Below are 22,867 nucleotides of genomic sequence, written 5' to 3' on the forward strand. Positions count from 1 at the left end.
CTTCGTCCCGCCCAGCCATCCCGCCAGGTGGAATGCCCACTGCCCTTGGCCTCTGAGGACGGGTCCATGTCTGCCCAGGAGCACGGAGGTGGGCCTTCCGTTCCCTCTCACACTGAGGCCAGGGCCATGCTCGCCCAAGCCACACGTGGGGACGGAGGACACTGAAGCAGCCCCAGCGTTCCTTACTCAAGACCCGCTGATAGTAAATCCAGATTCCACAGCGTCGCAGCCCAGGAGCTGTGATCCGGCTGCAGACCAGCCCTGCCCCTGCTGCCTCCTGGGCTCTCGTCCAGGCCCCGGGGCTGTCATGCACCCCTTCCCGCCCTCTCTGAACCCCAGCCTCCTGGCCGGAGGGTGGGGGGGAACAGGAGGCATGGCCAGGGCCCCCCGGACCCGCAGGTGGTCTTCTCTTTGACAAAAGCATACTGGAAACATCATACTTCGCTCTACGACGAGAGGAAACGTCTGCATTTTGGATTTCTCTGTGAGCTGCAGGAGGTGAGGAGGGTGGAGGGTCGAGGTGGCCCCTCCAGAGGAGTAGATGCTGTCAGGGGTGGAGAACAGTTTCACGCAGAGCAGACCTCGTGCTGATCTGGAGTGTTTGCGGGACTCAGCCAGCTGGGCCCCCATTTCACTCCGTAACCCTGAGTCGTCCGACCAGGCTGCCCGTCAGGAGGACAGAGGAACGCCGAGCAGCCCTGTTCTCTGCTTCGGTTCGGATGCGGGAAGAGGCCGGGCATGCGGCAACCCCCGCCCCCCGCAGGGGGCTGCTCTCTGCTCTGCGCGGGGCTGGGACCCCCAAGCGGAGGGGCGCAGCGAGGCCCCGCGGAGGGACTAGTCCTTTCCGTGGGGAGGCTCCCGGGGCTGCGGGCCTCCTGCCCTGACAGAGCCGGCGCCCCCAGAGGAGGCACCACGATGATGAGCCGCCAGCACCAAGAAGCCCCAGTCATCACGGCCACGTGCGTCACTGCCCCCGCTTCACCCGCTTCCTTGGAGCTGCTCCTTGGACCACTGGCCTTACTGGTCCCACAGCTGCATGGGAAAACCTTCGGGGGATTTGAATCCACTGCCCTTAAAAGCCCAGCTTCCTGCCGGGTCCCTGGTCCAGGTGGCCCCCTGGGAAAGGCCCCACGTCAGGCAGCTCTGCGCGTCCCCTGGGCACCACCCTGCGCCTACCTCTGTCCCCGAAAGCACCTCAGGCGTCCCGACTGTTTAATCTCCGCATTCCAATATCTGACAAAAAGCACTAAGGAGGGGAAAGCTCAGATCCAACATCTGTTCCAAACCGTGAATCCCAAAGGGCCCATGAACATTGGGAGCTGGGGTCACAGCTGCCAGCATCCTGGGCCTGAGCCCGCAGGCGGCCCTGGGGCAGGCCTTGCTGGGGAAGCACCACCTCGTTAGGTGTTCTCAGACTCCGCCTCCCGAAGCGCGCCCACACCCATCCGCCTGTCTATCCCGGGCCTGGGACGCATCTGGCAAAGACTGGATGGGCACGCCTAAGCGTCCACCTCACCTGGAGCTGGGCTCGCAGGGGCGCACGCGCCCAGGCTGCTTCCCCCGCAGGTTTCTGGACATTTTCTCACGAGTTCTCTAGGGAACCGCAAACGCAGGGGCTCAAAGCCACACCCCGCTGCTGTCGGATTCTGCAGGTTGGAGTTCAGCCTGGCCTCCACGGGCCCCAGCTCGGGCCTCACCAGCTAGAACCGAAGTGTCTGCAGGTGCGTTCCCACCCAGCCCACAGCCCAGGGCCCACCCCAGAGCTCATCTGGGCCTCGGCAGAATTCAGCTCCTCGAGGTGCCAGGACCAAGGCCCCATCTTCCTGCTGGCTCTCGGCCGGGGTGGCTCTCGGTGCTGGAGGCTCCCTCGGGTGCTGGCCACGCGGCCCTCAATACGGCAGGGGGACAGGCCCCGCCAGCCGTCCAGGGCTGTTTATGCATCATCACCGGGTCACGGGGGGGGGCCTCCACCCCATCACCTGGTCACGGGAGGGGCCACCCCGTCGCCAGCACCTCTCTCTCCAGGATGGGATTAACCTGGCCTGGGCACCTCGCAGGGACCCAAGGGCTGGTTTAGAACTCGGCCTCCCACAAGCTTGCTGCTTTGGCCACAGTGCAGGGGTCTGTGGAGAAATAAATCTCTTAATACAGTCCTGCCCCAAGAAGCTTGGCCTGTCACAATTTTATAGGGAAAAGCAATGTACAAAAAAAAATTAACAATATGAACACACAAGGCCATTTTTCTCTCCAACAAACAGATGGAGAAACTGAAGTCTTCAAAGCTTTCAGGTCCAGAATGTGATTCAATCTCAGTTACACACACACACACACACACACACACACACACACACACACGTGGGACTTTTGACTCTTCCGATCATTTCCGATCAGGACAACATCGCCCTCAATTCTTAAGCGAACCTGAAGTAGGTTTTCAGGAACTCAGCAGTTTCTAGAATGTGATTGTGCTGTAACAAATCCAAAGTCCACACGTCCTCCCACTTTCTGTGACTTTCTCCCTCCTGTCCTCACTGTGGGACGAGAGCCTAGCCTGGGGCCTCCAGCACCTGTGACCCCTGCACCCACCAAGGGTGTCCCTCCCGGCCAGCGGGCAGCCTGGGGCCTCCCAGGTCATCTCGTCTGGCCGTCAGCCCACGTGGCTGGCCCTTGGTATTCCTGGCCCCCCAGGCCTCTCCAGCCAGCTTCCCCGCAGCATCTGCCTCCCCAGGCCTCTGAAGGGCAGAGGCGGTGGGGCCTCTGGGGGCTTCTCCCGGCCAGGCCGCTCTCGGGGGAGGGGACGGGGAGCCTGACCCCAGCAGCCAGGTCTCTGCTGCGGCCCCGTCTCTTGCCGGGCGTGGGTCTCCTCTCCGGACCTCCAGCACCTCAGCTCTCTTCGCTTCTCCTTCTCTAGGAATCTTTATCTCGCCAGGATGAATTCTTCCAGAACCACAGCCTGTGCGCTGACTTCTTTCTGACTCTGGGATCCAAAACACTGAGACTTTGAAACTCACAAGCCCTTTCTGTGCTTCCAGCTCTAAGGCGGCACATGCTTCTCCTTCTAGCAAAGCCGGTGGTGAAAGAAAGAGGAAGAACGGAAAAACGCATCAGCTAAGGAACTCTGGTTCCCACCCACGGCTCCCGCACTGACCCCAGCCGGTCAGCAGGGCAACGTTCGGGGGCGCCGCGACACGGCCAGGCCTCCCCGCACCCCTGAGGTCCAGACACTAGGGCCACAGGGACGTGAGGGCACAAAGATGAGGCTGGGGTGAGGGGTCACCAGGCCCACAGCCTGCAGAGGGAGCGTCTCCTCCACGTCCTGAGAGCGGGAGGACCCGGCAGCTGGGACAGACACACCCCCCCCCCCGGGCCTCTCCGCCTCCTTCCTGGCCTCGCTCCCCTGGACGCATCTGGTGACCCCCGTGCTCTGGTCCTCATGACGGTTTGAGAAACGCTCACACTAAGACTGTCTTCGCGGGTGTGCTCCTGCCGAGGTTTGCTGGGAGGCGGCGCTGGCCCCGAGCCCCTCGTGTCTCCATCCCTCTAAAGGCAGCGTGCTCCCCGCGAGCTGCCCGGCCCCCCAGGCGCCCTGTCCAGGCCTGCGTGCACCCGACACGTTTTGTCCTCTGTTCATCCCCCTGAGCAGCGTGGAGTTGGAAGAAACGTCCTGGGAACCAAATAGCACAAGAGGCCAGAGCCCTGTGCACTGGCCCCGCGGGTGGTGTCACCGGCAGGTCATGAGCCTCCGTGACTCTAGAGAAATGGGGAGAAAATGCCCCCGTGACCTCAGATCCCTGAGAGAGTCAGCGGGGCCGCTCCAGTCCTTGCTCCGCGTGCTACAGAGTCTTAGACGTAAGGTGAGCTTAACACGTCTGCCACGGTCGCCCTCTCCTCCTCGAATTCCCTTTGCAAGAAGACTCTGTCTCCAAAAACCTGCCCGAGCCCGCAGAGAAGGTTCGCTTCCTCTGAAGAACCGATGACACACTCCGGGGCTCTCCCGCCAGCCCCTCTGAAGGCCGATGCCGCCCCCCGGCACAGAATGCGTGACCGGCCGCCGTGTCCCGCTGGCTGCTCTGTCATCACCAGATGTGCGAGGCTGCCGGGCCCACGGCTGACGTCCAGTCCCCGTGACACTTACGGTTGTTTGATTTCAGTTAATACAAGCTGAGATGTGACCCACGCGGGCTGGGGGCTCCCACCCTGGACACCCTGCCGGCCCCGACACACTGCGCCCGGTTCCCCTCCCAAAGCTCCGTGGCCCCGTGTCCCTTGGGGTCCCCCTCTGCCGTCCTCACGCCGGGTCCCCCCTCCCGGAACGCGCCCTGAACAGTCCCACTGCGCAGCCAGGGGTCCAGCTGGGTGAGGACACGCCTGGCCACACTTGTCACCACTGGCCAGGGGGCCGGGCCCCGCGTCCCCCTCTCCTGCGGCGCCTTTACCCTGAGCTCTTAGTGCCGGGGGGTGTCTCCTCTGTTATCATCTGTCACCCACCGACGCGTCAATGCCGCCTGAGCTCATGGCAAAAACTCATATTTACAGAACAGTTATGTTCACATATCCAAAAACTGATAGAAATGTCATAGGAAATGGGAAAACATCTGGATTAGGAGTCCAAAGTTAATTAACAAGTATGATGGGATCAGTTTCCTAGGCTGCCTGACACACACCACAAACTGGTGGCTTCAAACAACAGAATTTATCCTCTTGGCGTCGGAAGACAGAGGTCACGACACGGGCAGGGGCGTGAGGGGACGGCAGTCCTGGGTGTCACCCCAGTCTCTGCCCCGTCGTCACCGGCTTTCCTCTGTGTCTCTCTCGTAAGGACCCAGTCACGGGACGAGGCCCTCCACCCCAGCACGACTTCATCTTGACTCAGCGGCATCTGCAAAGGCCCCATTTCCCATAAGGTCCTGTCACAGATTCTGGATGTTAAGGTGTCAGCATTCCTTTGGGGACACGATCAGCCCCCAGCAATGATTTACAGGAATGTGAGCCCCGGGCTTCCTAGAGACAAGCAAAAGGAGAAACACAGAGAGAAGCAGGTTCCCCGCCGTCTGCTAGGATGCGGCAGGAGAACGAGTGGGGCTCAGGGCGGTGGGGACACTAGGTGTGGTCCCGCGTCACCAGGCCCAGGCCAGCAGGGCTGACCCGGCTCCCGGCTCCATCCCCCGTGGCTCTGCCCTCTGACCCCCACCCACCCTGGGAGCTTCGTCTCTAGGCTGTTTCTGTCCCTGGATGGTCTGTCTTTGAGGATGCTCCCCTGGGTGTCATGGCAACACTTAAGCTTCCATCCCCTGGACCAGGTGTGCCTAGGATGTGGCCACCAGGGCCACCGTCACTCCAGGAGGGAGAGACCGCCACACTGGCCCCCAGGAAAGGGGCAGGAAGAGCACGCACATTACAGCAAAGTGCCTGTGGACCCCAGACCTCAGCGGGCAACTCTACGGAAAGTCCTGGTCAGACGCCGCAGGTTGAGAACACACTCATCTCCGCTCAATCTCAAAACTCTACGGAAGTGACCTACTCTCAGTTTATAAACCCACAAAGCTTTTTCAACGGTAAAAAATTTTTAAAAGAGAAGTGAATTCCATCTCGTCCACCAAGTCCTGGGAGCTGCAAAGCTGACGGACAAATGACTCAGACCTGCATCTCCGGGAGAGGAAGGGGTGGCGGGGGACATAGGTGAAGGGGGAGCTCGGGGGGCTGCAGATCCCACAGAACCCACAGACCAGTGGGCCCTCTGCGGGGGGTTCGGAGAAGGCTTGAAAACAGAGGACTAGTCCAAAGTCTCCATAAGAAGCAGCCTGACCCCTAGATGTCCAGCCCATGCCTCCATCACCCCAGTGCATTGGGAAGCTCTGGCCTGGGACCCCAGGAACAGCTGGACACAGGGGTGGCCCTTGTGCTGGACTCAGGAGCATTAAGTGAAACGTGGAGGCCCCGCCGGCTCCCAGCTTGTCTCACAGCCGCTGTGGCCACTCCAGCCCATCCAGACAGGGGGTGCTCTACCCCCAAAACCAGCAGGTCCCAGAGAAAGGTGTGATGTCTGGAGAATGGGAATGAACAGCTTAGGATTTCTAGCTATTTAAGGGATGCGCCAGGTAACAGGACAGAAAGCAAAATAAACACACTTAGAAGAAGACAGAAAAGGAAAAAAAGCTCAGAGAAAACAGACATTTCTGGAAGGAGAAGACTTTTAAAAAAAAAGCTGTGGGCTTCCCTGGTGGCACAGTGGTTGAGAATCTGCCTGCCAATGCAGGGGACACGGGTTCGAGCCCTGGTCTGGGAAGATCCCACATGCCGTGGAGCAACTGGGCCCGTGAGCCACAACTACTGAGCCTGCGCGTCTGGAGCCTGTGCTCCGCAACAAGAGAGGCCGCGATAGTGAGAGGCCCGCGCACTGCAATGAAGAGCAGCCCCCGCTCGCCACAATTAGAAAGCCCTCGCACAGAAACGAAGACCCAACACAGCTAAAAATAATAAATAAATAAATAAATAAATAAATCTATTATTAAAAAAAAAACCTTATAACAAAAAAAAAGCTGTGATTTGTCATCAGACAGAAAAGGAGGATAGAAAGAATATTATAAGTTATTACATTCATAATTCAAAAAACATTCAGAGAACAAGAAAGATCTCTTAAAAAAAAAAAAAAGGTAAGTAAGACGTAAAAATCCACATAGAAAGTTAGAATACAAAGCTGAGGAACTCTCCCTTAAATTATAAAGAGGTGAGAAAAGAAGATAATATTTTAAAAATAGAGAAACAATTCATCTGATTTAATAACCAACAACTAGGAGTTTCTGAAAAAGTAGAGAGAAGAGAGAAAATGGAAGAAAGAAAATGACCAAAGAAGGAAACCAGAAAAACCTCCAGGACCAAAAGTCTTGAGTTTTTGGGAGCTCGAGAGTTTTGAGTTTTGAGAAGATCTTGGGTTTCTGAGTTTCGAGAAAGACCTCGCGAGTAACCAGTGCAGTGAAGGGAAGGTGCCCCATCGGCCAAGCTGCCCCCAGAGGAACGGCCACAGGAGAAGCCTGGGGGCTTCCTGGGACTGCAGGACCACCCCTCCTCAGCACCCAGCCCCCCCGCCGGAAGTACCAGCCTCGCTGTCATAAACTAACGTCATTCTCAGCCACACCAGAGGGACACTCGCCCAAGAGATGAACTTTGGAGCCCCCTCGATTCAGCAGTGTCGGTCACAACACTGTCGGGAAAAGAACACCTGAGGAAAGGCCCTCCGAAGGGCCATCCCTGTAGGTTGTCTGACTCCATACCTGCTTTCACCTGCCCAGCAGTGGTACTGAGCGCCCTGGGGCTCAGCAGCAATTCCAGGCAAGAAGGGGGGTCAGAAGTGTATGAGCAACCCTAGCAGGAGCGCGTGAGTCACTCAGTCCCCCATCCGCGGCGGGGAGAGACCCCAGCGACCCTGTGATACCCACCAGCTGGGACCCAGACGCTCGCAAAAGCCTCATTCCTCCATAATGCCGTCAAAATGCATGGAGGGAGGGGAATCAAGCAGGAGAAGCAAAGCGCTTGCAAAGCCTGCTACTCTCCTGTCTGACCCACAGCCCCTGCAAATTAACACCTGCGACTGGGAGACCCCCGTCTGTCCCAAGGCCCAGGTGGGCACAGAGGCTCCTGCCCCAACGCTTCCCTCCCTCCACGGCTCAGGGCATGCTTTCGACACCAAATATGCTTTTGGAGAAACTCAGAACGTTGTGGGGGGGATAAACACCAAATTCACATCTTGGGCTGAGAAGGAACCACAAGGACACCCCTTCGCACTGAGATGGGAGCAGTTCAGACAAGTAATCTGGGGGCAGAAATTCCATGGGGGTCAGAGGACACCCTGTGCCCCCAACACATCCCCCGTGGTCTCAGGAAGCAAATTCAAAATTGGCTGCTCTGGTGAGTGTGACGTGTGCCCTTGGTGTTAACGCCGGTTCCCTCACTCAGCGTCTGCCTACAGTGCCCGCCCCCGAGAGTCCCCAGTGTTACAACGCAGATGGTAACAGTAGTGCAGTGCCCGTCACCAGGAATCAGCTGGTGACACGTCCACAGTGTTACGATACAGAGGGTGGCATTAGCATAGGAATCTATGCTGTACAGGGAGGTACCACGTCCTTACTAGAGGATTTTAACATCAATGGTGAAATCGTAAACAGTGAAAAGAACAAGGTACATAACAGCCCACCCGCACTTCTTGAGAGAGAGACTGAGTCACAGGGGCCTTTCATATCGGGGTCCTTTATTCTCGATTCCCAGCCACTCTGGGCCGTGAACAAACACCAGAGCAAGACACCCCACGCGCTCTCGAATTTCTTACTTTCCTCCCAGTGGACAACTGCACGGCCCCGAGTCTTTCTAACCACCCCCCTCCCAGAAATTTTTACTTATTGAGCTATTTTCAGGGGTGATGTTCTCCTGAAGGAAGTGCCACTCGGGGGGATGTCCTCATAAAACGCTGGACCTCCGTCTCCTCTGTCCCTTTCTGAAGCCCTGGGCAGTGTCTGCCTGGAGCCTCCCAGGAATTCCTGGTGGAGCCTGGGCCAGACGTCTGGGGCCCCAGAGGTGGGTGCTGGTGCAGACACGGGTTAACTCTTTGCTGCCTGGAGCCTGGTTTTAATTAGAAGCGTCTCCATAAGGGCCGCTGGGTCTCTGCTTCAGGACTCTCCTCTCACCACACCGAGATCCCCCCGGGGTCGCTCCCTGGCAGGACTCGGGCAGCGGACTTTGCCCTGAGATCCTGGACCAGCGCAGACCTGGGGCACCCGGTGCGGTTGGCTCGGGCCGCCACTAGATGGCACTGCGCCCTCGCCGGGCACCCGCCACCCGGCACCGGCGCCCGGCCTGCTCCGGACGCTTCCAAATTTGACCCAGGCTGGGATGCAGTCACTGGATCGGAATGGGAGGAACACGGTGCAGGCGTGTTTGCACAGAACACATCCTTCTGTGGGCCTGTCTGTGTCTCCTAATTTAGTTCCCAGCTCTGGCTGAAGGACACCGTTATTTGTCATTCTCGGCTGGCAGTTCAGTTAACTGGAAGCTAGGAGAAGCAACTGGAGACTGAAATCTGGTTCTGACCCTCAACGTGGGTCCAGGAGTCTGTGTTTTAAACTGTTTCCAGGCCATCCTGCTGCTGCGCATCTGGGTTTGGGCCCCGCCAGCCTGGTGATGGATGTGTGGAGACACCCGAGTCCCTCCCTCCGCTGGCTTCTGCGTGACCGGGCTTCCTTCTCGTTACTTTCCGCCCTCACTCTGTCCTGTAGCTCCCTCTCCCACTTCTGTTCATGCAGGAGAATCGGGGCGGGCAGTCACGCGCTGTGCACAGCTTCCAATCCACAAGCGTCGTGGAGCCCCTGGGCACACCTGGCGACGTGCTGGCCTCTGAGCATAAGGCCTCGGGGGTGATGGCCCCAGCGAGCGCTAACAGGATTCTGTGTCACCCTCTGGGGTGACGTCCCACGGCCCCGTCCTTCCCCTGTAAATCTAGAAGCTCCGTGAGCGAGCGCAGGGCCCGGTGAGGCTCTGGGAAGAGTAGCGGGCACGGCGGGCACTCGGCCTCTTGGGGAGAGTCCTGCACAGTTGCCAGACGCAAACGTCTCCTCGAACCAGCACCTCAGAGCTTCCTCGTGAAAACATTTGTTGTACAAAGGTGTCCTCCCCCAAAACACCTGCTAAAATCCCCATCAGAAAAAGTATTAGAAAATGTATCTGAAGAGACGTTCAGAAGGCCTCCCTGTATAAACGCAGATGTCCCATGGATGTTGCTTAGTGGCCACGTAAGTGTCACTATCTAAGGACAGGGTCCATCTAGCCCTGAAAATGCGGGCGAAATACAAAATGATACACGTGGTATGAATATACGTAAAATGCTGTACATATACACTGGTTTACAGTGTGTGGCCCCTTGAGGTCGCAGCCAGGTGCGGGGCGAGGGGTGCGGAGGCCCAGGCTTGGCCCCTGTGGAAGGTGCTCAGGTCGCTGTCCTCAACATGGACCCAGAAAGCAAGACAGAGGGAGGGAGGCGTCCTGCAGAGACGCTGCTCAGACCAGGTCCCAGCTCAGGACGCAGAGCACACGCGGACCGGGTGGACGACCGTTCACGAGGTTAGGAGGCGGATGGGGGCGTGTGGACCCCGACAGGTGAGGGTGTTGGCACCGTTTCAGACGCTCAGGTGGCACACTGACGCTGAGGCTGTGTCTGGGGGTTTCTCCCAGATGACTACGGGGGGGGCCCTGGTGAGTCAGGATGCGAGGCTGGGTGAGAGCTCATCGCTCTGCCCCTTCTGCTTTTGCACGTTTGACGTTAAGTTTTGAATCCAACCCTTCTGTAAGTTTGAGACTTTCCACAATAAGGAAGTTTTTTGTATTTTTATTTACTTTTGGCCGCGCAGCCGTAGAAGCGAGGAGCCCTATCCACTGGACCGCCAGGGAAATCCCAATAAGGAAGTTTTTAAAGCGAGATAGTCGCTCCCTCAAAGTCCCAGGGGCCCTCAGAGGGCTCATCTCCCTCCCGCCCGCGCCCCAGCGGTCAGACCTCACCCCAGGCCACACTGCGGCCCTGCGCTGCGTGCCCGCCCCAAAGTCCACCGTCCACAGACACCTGCCTGTGGGCACGGCCGGCCCTGCCCACCTTCCGCTCTGGTTCCCCATCTGCAGGCGGCCCTTTGCCGGCAACCAGCCCAGTCGGGTGACGTGGGGACCTGCAGCCCGCGGCAGTTTTCCCTGCAGGCCCGGGGGTCCCCCGAACCTGCGACTAACTCCACCTCCCGTCTCGTCCCCAGCTTGTCGGGATGCCCGCGGGCCACGTCGGCCATGAAGAAGGCGAAGCTGTCGGGAGAGCAGATGCTGACCATCCGGCAGCGGGCCAGCAACGGTAACCGCGTGCGCCGTGCACGCCCCCCACCCACCGCCCCACCGCACGCCCCCCCACCCACCGCCACCGCGTCGGGGCCACGGCCACAGCCCGGCCGTCCTCGCGGCCCCGGCGGAGCCCAGGCACAGCCTCGTCCCTTCGGGAGGGGGCAGCGGTCACTCCCGCCCGGGCAAAGCCGGTCCACCCGGGGGAGGCGGCCTCCCCACGGCCCTCCGCGCCGGGCGCTGGGTCAGGGGCCCTCGGGCCACATGCAGCCCACGACTGTCTCCCTCACCCTCACTCTGGGGCGTGAGCTGCGTCCGTCTGTCTGTGCAGCCCTCCTTCCAGACGCTCCCTGGCCCGCCGCAGGAGGCGCGCAAAGATGCGGGCAGAACGCACGCAGGGGGCGCGGGCCTCGGAGCCCATCCCAGCCCGACCTCGGGGCCCCGGGTCCGTGTTCGCGAGCTCCCTGCTCGCTACAGTCAGCTCGTGGCCCCAGACCAGCGCTCACGGTGCTTTCAGGGCCACGGGGAGGGGAGGAGAGCCTGACTCTCTGGCCACTTTCCCGCAAGGCCCATCCTCTCTGCCTTCTCCTTGTGGCTCAGCCGTAAATGAGGGTCCTCTTCACAGTCTGTGGGGCGCTACGTTTGTTGATTTTTTGTGTTTTCCCGTTGGAGACGCCACTGTTGAAAAGGCCCCCAGAGCAGGGCAGAGGTGCCGTCTGGTGTTCTGGGCGTAAGGGGGCCGTGACACACCTTAGGGAGGAAACCCGCGTCAGACAGGCTCCTGGCCGAGACTCCGGTGTTAATGAATCAGTACACACGTTAAATGAGGACGTGTCTTTCACAGAAACACACACGTTGATGCACTGATGCCCGTATTGCCACCAGAGGCTCGTGGGGGCGTGACCGCGTGTGTCCCTGGGAGCTGGGGTCCAACGGTCCCTAGTGCAGTGTTTGCAGTGACTCAGGAGGACAGAACTCACGCTTATGGAGACGAGTGCAATTGTAGTCACTCAGCAGAGTGGCCTGTGAGAGCCTCCCCTCCCAGCCCCTCGAGGGACATTGTGAGGGATGGGGCTCGGGCAGAGCGGGGCCTACGGTGAAAGCACTGAAGCCAGGCAAGGCGCCTCTCGAACTCCGCGCTCCCCAAAGGAACCAAGTGCCGAGAAACACGGGTCACCCCCAGGCTGGAGGCCTGGACCCACCGCAGGTAGCTCGGGCCCCAGGACTGGGTGGCAATGGAGCCGACCCCGCCTCCTCCGCTTCCCGGGCTGCCCCGCACCCAGGATCCACGCAGACGAGGACCCAGCCCTGATGCGCTCCTAGCCTGGCGACGCCTGGGGCCCGGCCGCTGCCCTGAGGCCGCCATGGCTCACCGGACACTCATTCTCGGTCCTGAGGACAGCACGAGGGGTTCAGCAGGAAACGTGCCTCACCCTGCCTCCCATCGTTTACCAGGAAGACAGTCAGGGCCACGACGCTTCCACCTGGAGGTTCAAATCCTGAGAGCCCCACCTCTGCTCAAGGCAGCTCAGGGGCTGGAGATGGGGGGCAGGCACCAGTTAGACGGAAGTTCTCAGACACACCCGCCAGCGTGAGGAGCCCATCCCGAGACGCCAGGGTCACCAATGTCACTTCTCACTCAACCATCGAGGGGCAGGGCGTGTTGCCAGAAAGAAAACAGTATCCACTGAGCTCTTTCCAAAATATTTAGCGCGACATTTCACCCGCAAAACATCCCCGGGGCTAAAGCAAAAATCCTTCGGCAAACTGATGTGAGTCTGCGCCAGCTTATGAGTCCCGATAGACGGAGGGCAGGTCTGCAAACCCGAGGAGGAGGCTTCCCGCCGGGCGGGACGGCCGGGGAGAGCGGGGAGTCCCCGGGCTGGCGTCTCTCATGGGGGCATCCAACATTCAGAATCCTTCTGTAACCGCCAGCCACAGCTGTTAGCCAGAAATGACTCATGCCCTCTGGGAGAGGAACCAGCCCCAGCCTTCATCCAGGCTGGGCACCCGGCTCCCGGCTCCACCCTGGTCAGTGGGGTCGCCCACGGGGTCGCCATCCACCCACCTCTCTGCATCTGAGCCCAGCTTCCTGATTTTAGGCTTCGGAATGTTTCTTCCTGCTGTAGGTTCTGTCACTTGCTTGTCCACAGACGAGGACCCTGGGAAGCCCAGGTCAGCTGGAGATGAAGCAGCTGAAGGGGGTCAAACCCAGGTCTTCCCAAGCCCAGTCTATGCTGGAGCCCAGGGCTGGCGGTCCCATCGCTTCTCACCTGCGGGGCACCTTTTCTGCGAAGATCAGGGCACTTCTTAGTAAACCCAGAGCACACGTCATCCCGTGGATAAATGGCCTCATCCCTGCACGTGTCTCACCAAAGGGCAGGACTGTGGGAAATTCACTTCTGCTCTTTGGGGGATGGGAGCTCAGCGGTCACTGCCCCCTGCAGCTGTGCCAACCTTCACGGTCAAAGGCGGGGCCCTCACTCTGTGTGAGGCAGAGACCATCTCTCGCCCTCTCATCTCTTGAACATCCTGAGTGCAGACCTTGCCCGAGGTCACTCACCCTCCGTGTGCAATGTGTCCTCTTAACAGTGACTGAGCACGGCGGCCAGGGGACCACGTGAAGCCCTAGGGCTGACTCGGGCCGGGCCGCTCCTGTCCTGGGATCCGGCTTTTTCTCCCGAGTGTGTATCTGAAGAGGAAGGAGTGCATCCAAAAGTCTCTGAGGTTTCCTTCCGGCTCTAAAATCCAAGGTTCTTTCTTTTTCTTTCGGAAGTTTAGAGAGAGTCTGTGCCCGTCTCTCCCCCCCAAGACTCTCACCACCCTGTGTCTCCCCTGAGTGATCCCGCATCGTCGGTCAGCGCTCGGCTCTCCAAACAGCCGGGCTCTGCGAAGTCATCAGGGGTCTCCTCCAGGACCCTCTGCACACGGTCACTCCAGGCCTGTGAGCGTCTCTGCCCGGAGTTGGGCTGAAGGCGGCTTCGGGGTTTTGTTTTTTTGGTTTTTGGTTTTGGCCAAGCCTTCAGGAGAGAAGGAAAAGAAATAACGTTTTTCTGCTCTTCTCTTCTACTGTCTGGGATGGTGAGCTGAGGGAAGGCCCCCTCCCCCGCCTGCAGCTCTGTCCGGGGATCGCATGCACTTATTCATTTATATTCCCAGCAGCCCCAGGCGTGGGTACTGACGCTCCCCTTTACCTAGAAGGCAAAGGAAACTCAAAGCGGTGAAGAGGTGAAAGCAGTGCCAGGTGACCTGGGCGGGCACACCCGCAGCCAGGGCCCCGCCGTACCCCAGTGGCGCAGAGGGGCCAAGTCTCTGAGCCTACCTGGCGCTCTCTCCTCTCCAGAAGTGGGCTTCGCAGCCAGGCACTTGTGCCCTGGGGCTCTCAAGGGTGACCTGGGGGCACGTCCACATGGATGGCTTTCATTCCAGACCCTCGAATTCCACCTGACTCACTAGAATCCAACAGTCTGAGAATCCATCTGTCATCTGCCAGCCCTTTCCCAGCTTCCCCAGCGTCACGGAAGAAAGGCTGCTCCCGAGTCCTGGACTCACACACGTGCAGGAACTTAATGAGGAGCCACTCACGAATGCTGGGCTCCTGAGGGCACTCCCAAGAGGGCAGGAGGGCAGAGGGCAGGAGGGCAGGGCCAAGAGCTTCAGGAGGAAATGGTGCTGCAGCCTGTGCACCTTAGTTCATCCAGGCAAAAACTCACCTTTTCATCCATCCACCCATCCATCCACCCATCCAACCATCCACCCATCCACCCATCCATCCATCCACCCATCCATCCACCCATCCAACCATCCACCCATCCACCCACCCATCCATCCATCCACCCATCCACCCATCCACCCATCCACCCATCCATCCATCCATCCATCCACCCACCCATCCATCCATCCATCCATCCATCCACCCATCCATCCACCCATCCATCCATCCACCCATCCATCCATCCACCCATCCATCCATCCACCCATCCACCCACCCATCCATCCATCCATCCACTCATCCATCTCCTAGAATAAAATTTAGAGACGGAAAGGTCGTCATGGGGGCCCTGGCTAGTGTTTTCATTGGATTTGTGGTGACCTCTGTTGGAAGGTTGATCTGATCTGCAGATTGTTTTGATAATGAAGCCTGATTTGCCACTTAGTTTACACAGTAGATTTTTTCCATAAATTAAACACTCAGTCCAAGGCTTTGATGAAAATATACTGAAAGCACTCTGCAACATACAATTTTCTAGAAATATATGAATTTTTGGCAACTAAAGTCACAGTCAAAACCATCAGATGGCAATTTCGGACTTGTGAGGGAGAGGTGTGTCTTTTTTAAAGTCTTTAATTCAACAAGTATCGAAGCCCACTGCACTAGACCACATGCAGTATTTTTTCTTTTCTTTTAACTGTTTCTCAACTCACATGGACTGGGTCAGCAGGACAAAAGCAATTTGTGCTACTTTCCGGCCAGAGCAGAGGTGAGCCTGCAGACACCCCGGGGCTGTCGGGCTGCTCAGACAACGCAGCATTTAACATTTTTCTTTGGCCCCTGTTTGGCGAGTCTCATTATATAGGTCAGGTATCTTATATAGTTGGCTTATTTCTTACAGCCAGTGTGACAGATAGGGACCTTTTTAAATGGAGGGATTTGAGGTTTCTAGGAATTAAGGAAGGTACTCATCACAGGACTCTTAAGTAGCAAGATATGGATTCAGATTCCAGGTCTGTCATGTTTCAAAACCCAGCTCTAAACCCCAGACTTCTAAAACCTCTCATCAAGGCAGTTCAGAAATGCTGCCAGCTCGGTGCTTTGTGACGACCTAGAGGGGTGGGATGGGTAGGGTGGGAGGGAGGCTCAAGAGGGAGGGGATATAGATATACATATAGCTGATTCACTTTGTTGTACAGCAGAAACTAACACAACATTGTAAAGCAATTATAATCCAGTAAAGATGTTAAAACAAAAAAAAAAGAAAAGAAAAGCAACGCCGCCAGACTTCAGGAAATCTCCTGGTAACGTGATCTCTGGCCCCTGCTTAGACGTTGGTTTTGCACAAAAGTTAAACAGAACACAATAATTGTTGGAAACTCTTCCATGAAAATTCAAGCCAGTGAAATGGGCTCCCAAGATTTCGCCTATATTCCAGAAAGACCACATTCTTGTCTCATAATTTTATCAAAATTCTTCTAAGTTTCCATTTGCTGGAATCTAGCCTCAAGACAAAGATGCTGACATGACGGTGTATTTTATATGCTTCACTGTATATTAGGTACCACTGATGGAGTGCTCCTGACAAGCGAATTAAGGTGATTTAATTGGAAATTTGAAGCGTGCTATTCTTTCCCACCGTTCTCTGGGTTTTATAATAGTGTAGTGACCTTCAAACCGCCAATCCTGAAATGGATTGATTTGCTTACAATTCCACTCACTTCTCAAGGGAAACATGAAATCTCGGTGTTGGAAACAGGCAGTTGCGTAGCACATTTTTCACCCTTCCTATCACGATTATCCAAAATCAAATCTCTTGATCAAATAGCTCTAGGGGTGCACAAGAGGTAGTTCCCCAGGAAGAGCTACCCCAGCCTCATATACAGACTCTGGCAGGAGTTACCTTCGTGACACGCAGTCATGTCTGCTCTTTGACACTTTCAGTGTCATATGCAAGTAAAAATTAGATGTTTTATTTAATATGTGAGAGAAGACTGCTCCTATATTAACCAATGCGTTTCCTTTGCACAATGTATTCTTACACTACAGAGAGGCTCAGAGCCATTGCCTAAGGGGCCTTGGGGAGATGTGCCCCCTCTCCCAGCAAGCGCCCGCACGGCAGAACATTAGAACCTGTAACAGTGGCTTCAAAAAGAGCCTGAATCCAAACAAAGATCGGGAAATCTTAAAAGGCAGCCGGACCTCAGGGTCCGAGAACAGAGGAAGATCTTCTGTGCTTCTTAGAAAAATGTGATGACCCTCTCTTCACATGGCTGGTCTTCAACAGAAACTGCAAAACACACCTGGAAAAAGAGAAAGTTTTAAATTGTTCAAACCTAAAAAGTTGAAGAAATATGACATGAAGAGCTTGTCCAGAAATCTTAACAGAAATTCACTTGGAAAATCTGACGACCCTCACAGCCCAAGGATTCAGTTTACACAAACGCTTCCGTGCGGTTGGAAGACTAGCAGTTTAAAGGAATGTGTAGCGAATCCTCGTTAAATGATAAACTGACTCATGATTTAATTGGTTTACAAATCAGGATTCTTATGCACTTCTCTTGATTATTTTTACGCATTCTTATCTTGAGCTGTACCTGAACTTCAACGACGGAAGAATAATTACGTTGGCCACAGCCTTGATGGAGACCTCCCGTGTGCCAGGTTTTTTATATACCCTAACTCAGTCAATCCTAACCCCTAATTTTGAGAGATTGCCATGAAGACCTGGTCACATATAAAAAGTGGGGGAATAGCAGCCTACACCTGAGAAAGGGTGAACCTCGTTTCATTCCTGGTAGTATTTTAGTATTTTTTATTATATACTTGACCTGCTTTCCGGGTGCATTTGATAAAAAGGAAGACTTTGCTGTTGATGTTCTGGACCCTGTAAGATGCTGGCAGAGAAGCACCTTGAGGACCTAAGAGGCTGATCAGGGGTCATGGACGAGAGAGCCATCGCTCTGGTTAAGGTCCTCCTGGTCCCCCTGGGTGACGGTGGGAGCACAGCAGGGGGAAGAGGGAAGACTTGGGCAGGTGCTCAAGACCAGCTCGTCCGTGAGCCTTGCTTCACACCTAAGACAGATCCATGGGGAGAAACAATTCAGAAGGAAGGATTATTAAAGGGGAAATTAAATTGAACATGATGACACGTTCCTCCTGACTGCTTTTATGAGGAAACATGATGCCGTGGAAGAAATGTGATTCTTTGCAGGAAGATGCTCCTGCGAATCTTTTTTTTTTTTTTTTCCATTTCACTAAAAACAGCAGCTAAGACTCAGATGCCCCATCTCTCTTTGCTTTGTCTTCTCGATGCCTGGGAGGGGTGGAACTCTCCATGGAGGGTCTGCAGCATTCCAGGTTGTCTGGGGCCTTCCGTCCCAGACGGCCTGGACCCCTCTCTCTACAGAGCTGGACAGCGGCCCCCAGGATCCCCCAGGTGCTGTGCGAGTGGCGGGTGTGGTCGTCCCGTACCTGCATTTGCCGGGTTTCTGCTCTTCCCCTAAGGACGCTCAACCGTGGGATACCCATGTCGAACACCAGAAGGATCGGGGTCTTTCTGACACTGTCGAGGCCAGGTTGCCAGCAGCCAGCCAAGCGAGCCAGCCTCGGAAACGCCCCTTGTAAACCCTAACGATCGCCCCTACAGCCCGGCCAGGGCCCCGGCCGGTGGCTGCACAGCCCCTCTCCCCCGGGACGCGGCCCAGCCAAGCTTCACACCCTGGCCATTCAGGTGGGGGGACATGTTTATTAGCTAGCTGTCAATATTCAGAGAGCCTCTGTGACCACCCGCCTGAAGTCTGTCACTGCCCCGCAGGGGATGGCTACCTCAGCACCCACCGAGTCGGGTTTTTGGTTACCGGTCTGTTATCAGTTTTCCTACCCGAAATCTAGGCTTGGGGAGGGCAGGGACCCTGTTGGCCTCATTTTCAGATCTGTCAGCAGGCTCCTTCCCAGAGTGATGGGGGAGAAAGAGAGAGGGAGAGAAACAGAGATGCAGACAGAGACAGAGAATAAACAGAGGAGACAATTCATGGGCTGCACCGGGTAAATCCATGTCCAGGACAAAGATGGTTTCGGCTGGAGTCGGGGGGTCACACCCTGAGGCTCTGGCTAATCGTCCCAGGGAGATGGAGCCTTTCAGTCTGGGGGGCCTGTGTCCCCCCAGTTGATTTTTTCTGTTTTTAGGTGCCTTAATTGTAAGGAGGATGGCAGTGGGGATAGAAGACACACAAACTGTGACCATATTTTTTAGTTGAAGAGTATATTCTCCCAGCAAACTCGGTTCCAAATCTAGAAAGAACGACTCCTGCGGGTTCTGCCTGTGGTGTTTCCAGGTGCAGTGTCTCTAACGCCCTCCCCTCCGCCCTTACAGGCATAGAGAACGATGAGGAGATCAAGCAGTTGGATGAAGAAATCAAGGAGCTGAACGAATCCAACTCCCAGATGGAAGCCGACATGATCAAGCTCAGAACTCAGGTAACAGTTTCTGAGGCCCTCAATCCAGCCGCCACCTGCGCTGATGCCGGGTGGACGAGCGGTGGCGTCATTGCCTTTTTCTTTGCCCAGTTTTCCCTTTATTTATTCACCTTTTTTCTCGATCTTCTGCCGAGATCATTTCAGTGGCAAAACTTGCTGTGACAGAGGGGCCGCCCGGCCGACTAGTTTTCCCTCTTGTGTTGGTATTTTTAACGACACGTGGCTATGAGTAGCCATTCCCGAGGAGCGCTGTTCCTGCAGCGGGTGAGCTCTTTCCCCCCGGGAGGCAAAGGCCCTAAGGTCATCACTCGGGAAACAGGGAGCTTGTTCCTCGGGTTCCCGGGGGTCGCTGCTATCCGTGGCCTCACGAGCCTGCTGGGAGGGGAGGGGTGGAGCCTTTATTGAGCACCTACTAGATGCCCCATCCCAGGGGCTTTGGTCCTATAGCCCAGGTGCCCACAGCTGTCCACATGGTTATGTGCCCACAACTTCCGCTGCACCTGAGATCTGCAGCGGCTCAGCCAGGGCCGCAGAGCCGTGGGCCCAGCGCACCCCGTTTGGCTCTCCACGGGCCTTCCCCACCCTGGCTCAGGAGGCTCTGGGAACGGGGAAGCGCTGCAGCCACTCACAGGCGAGGCCAGGGATTCCTGTCCCAATCGAACCCACGCCCTCTGTGGCCTGGACCTGCCCCTCCCCAGCCATCCCCTCGGGGCACCACAGCCTTTCTGGCATTCTTGCCCATGGGCTTAGGGGGCAGGGACAGGTCCCTGCTGGTCCCCGTCCCCGCGGGCACAGCCTCTCCAGGGAGGGGGGGCCCTCCAGCTATGCCCCCACCAGGGTCACCACAGGGACTCCAGGGCTACCCTTTCGTGCCCTCGGGCGGATGTGAGGCTGAGGTTCTCTGCCTGGCCTTCTGTCCACTTGTTTGGACCCCAGCCCAGCTGCTGACCACGGCCTCACCTCCGGCTGGGCTGCAGCCAAAGGCGTGCCTGAGACAGGCAAGAGTTTTCCTTACCTTTAATCCAAAACCACAGCGGGGAGGGTGGAGGCCCTGCCGCTGGGCTTTCTGGTACCCCTCGCCTCCAGCCGGGTCAGCGACACCGGGAGGGAGAAGACCATGTTGCTGCGTTTTGTCCAGTGACTGGAGGTGAAGACAGAGCTCTCCAGGCCGCACACCCCCGGCCACACAAGGCGCATGCATGACCCCCAGATGCCGCATAGCACGGCCGCTGGGCTGGTTAGGGAGCGACGGTCACCATGCCTGATAGCCCTGGAGCCCAAGCCCCAGCTGTCAGAGCCCCACTCTTACCTGTGTTACCTGAGGGCTCCAGTGAGCCTTCAGTGTAAAAATAGATTCTGATTCTGCTGCTTCAAAGGCACTGAATGGTCAGTCTGACCCACACTTCTCTCATCTTACAACTGCAGAAACTGAGGGAGACCAGGGTCCTCTCAGGGTCCCAGGTCCAGAGCCTGGACAGAGTTCACGGTCTCTCCATCGAAAATGCTCAGAACTGGGGACTTCCCTGGTGGTCCAGTAGTTAGGACTCTGCACTTCCACTGCAGGGGGCAGGGGTTCGATCCCTGGTTGGGGAACTAAGATCCCACAAGGCTCACGGCATGGCCAAAAAAATAAAAAATAAAGCAAAGTGCTCAGAACAGTATGAAGAATTATATATTTTTTTCATATCATCAAATCAGTGATTGCTAAGCTCTATGTTTGTCTCTTATAAATCTTATCTTTATCCTGAGCCAGGTCTAGATTTCGTATAAACACGCACACCGCATCCTAGCGCCCTCCTCCCTGCACTGCAGGAGACAAGATGTCCCTCAAACACTTAGTCGGAGGACATGCTGCCAGTGGCAGGGAGGGGAGAAAGCTCCCCATCCCCGAGGCGGAGGACCGGGAGTCAAGGCCCGGGGCACAGAACCAGCTGCGCGCCCAGCCCTCCCCTGGCTATAAGCAGGGAAACCCCACCCGAGACATCAGAGTTTAGAGTTTACGAAGCAGAGATTCAGGTGATTCGGGGCACTCAGTGGTTGCAGTGTGAAGGCGCGAAGGCTGTGAGCTCGGTGCACGTCTGGCAATTGTGTCTTGTTTCTACGCATCCCCTATGATGCTGGCCTGCGGCTGCCAAGCTGCACAGGTGCAGGGGACCCACAGAGCCTGGCACACACTCTGTACCCGCGTAACCAGCCTTTACTACAGCATCCAAGCTGCCTGTTCGCTTCCACGACGGTGTCCCTGCAGCCCAGGCAGATGGGGGCGGCTCTCCTGCCTGGCCGGGTAGTAAGTGCTGGTTGTCCGGTGGCAGGTGGAGGCCAGAAGGCGCCACGGCAGCTGTTAAATTCTCCCTGGAATATTAGAGGGAGGAAGAGGCTGTCCAGGAAGGCACGGTAGACCTTTATCCGATGGAGGGATGCAGAGACGCCATACATGCCGGTAGAGACACCTGCCTCGACCCCAAGGAGAGGGCAGTGACGTGCCTCACAAATAAATCAATATTTCAAGACTTATCTGTGCAGAATTAAGTTCAGGCTAGAAAGAAGACATATTAGCCGCCGCGCTGCGTAAGATACTAATCCAAATAAATAATCCCATCACGCCAGCGGAAAGGCCAGGGTGGGACAAGGACACAGTTGTCATGTGATCCTCTATGCACAATGGCGATCAGAACTTTTTAAAAAATGGAGTGAAAGTCGACACAGCCCAGGAGCCTAGCCCCCCCTAACACGTGAACCCCTTTTCAGAAAGACAAGCCCTTAGAGCCCAGTTGCCACGTGCTCAAGTGTGACGACTCAAAGCACGCAAGACAACGACCCTGAAAGTGACCTATCCTGCACGTGGAAGCCTCTTGATTTAAGCAGAAGGGTTCTTCCTCTGCATCAGGAGCTGAGGCCTCTCCCTGTGGGAGCGGGCGCGTGCCCCCCGGGCCGGCTCGTGTTACATGTCCCCACATCTGTGCGTTTCAGATCACCACCATGGAGAGCAGCCTGAAGACCATCGAGGAGGAGAACAAGGTGATCGAGCAACAGAACGAGTCCCTCCTCCACGAGCTCGCCAGCCTGAGCCAGTCCCTGATCCACAGCCTTGCCAACATCCAGCTCCCGCACATGGTAAGTGACCGCCCGCACAGAGCGGGCCGCCGGAGGCCTTGCGCAGTGCACATCCTAGAGTAGATGTCTTTTCCTTTCCTATTGGCACCGTTCTTCGAACTTCGGATGTTTGCGGTTACCTCCCCCAAACCATAGCGTTAATTGCTAGAGACTCTGGTGGGGCTGAACCGGTAAATCCCCTAAGATTAAGTCGCTCTGAAAAGGCCGTTTAACTATGATAAGGACAGTGGCGTTATGCTATGATACTATTTTATGCTGATGTGAATATCCTATTAAGAAACTAAAAGTTGCATATGAACTACTATTTAATATCTCGTAGGATCCAATCAATGAACAAAATTTTGATGCGTACGTGACTACTTTGACGGACATGTATACAAATCAAGACCGTTATCAGAGCCCAGAAAATAAAGCTCTACTGGAAAATATAAAGCAGGCTGTGAGAGGAATTCAGGTCTGAACAGCTGCTGTAGTGATGGAATCTTGCTTAAAAAAAGGATGCCTCTTGTTTTTTGCTGCTGTAATTTACCAGAAAGTGTTATATATTTATTTCTGTTTGAAACAGTGTTATGCTTACAAGACTTCATAATGATTTTATGTCTTGCTTTAAAGATAGTACCTGCAGAATAGTTTTGGAATACATTCACATTTTTGTACGTTTTCATATAAGCTGACATAGTGTGATATGCCATGTAATGTTTA

The 22,867-nt window shown here is 56.2% G+C and overlaps 1 protein-coding gene across 2 annotated transcripts in view; it reads left to right on the forward strand.

Annotated features, from left to right (window-relative positions):
• Nucleotides 1-22,625, forward strand: part of MYT1L (myelin transcription factor 1 like) — a 135,897-nt gene extending 113,272 nt beyond the window's left edge. For both annotated transcript variants that reach the window (XM_059943164.1, XM_059943165.1), the window contains exons 18-21: nucleotides 10,785-10,876; nucleotides 18,948-19,051; nucleotides 22,022-22,165; nucleotides 22,485-22,625. In XM_059943164.1, coding sequence (XP_059799147.1) covers nucleotides 10,785-10,876; nucleotides 18,948-19,051; nucleotides 22,022-22,165; nucleotides 22,485-22,625 — 481 coding nt within the window. The remainder of the gene's footprint in view (nucleotides 1-10,784; nucleotides 10,877-18,947; nucleotides 19,052-22,021; nucleotides 22,166-22,484) is intronic.
• The last annotated feature ends 242 nt before the right edge of the window (nucleotides 22,626-22,867 follow it).

This window comes from Balaenoptera ricei, chromosome 13 (assembly GCF_028023285.1).
Source record: "Balaenoptera ricei isolate mBalRic1 chromosome 13, mBalRic1.hap2, whole genome shotgun sequence".
Taxonomy (NCBI): Eukaryota; Metazoa; Chordata; class Mammalia; order Artiodactyla; family Balaenopteridae; genus Balaenoptera; species Balaenoptera ricei.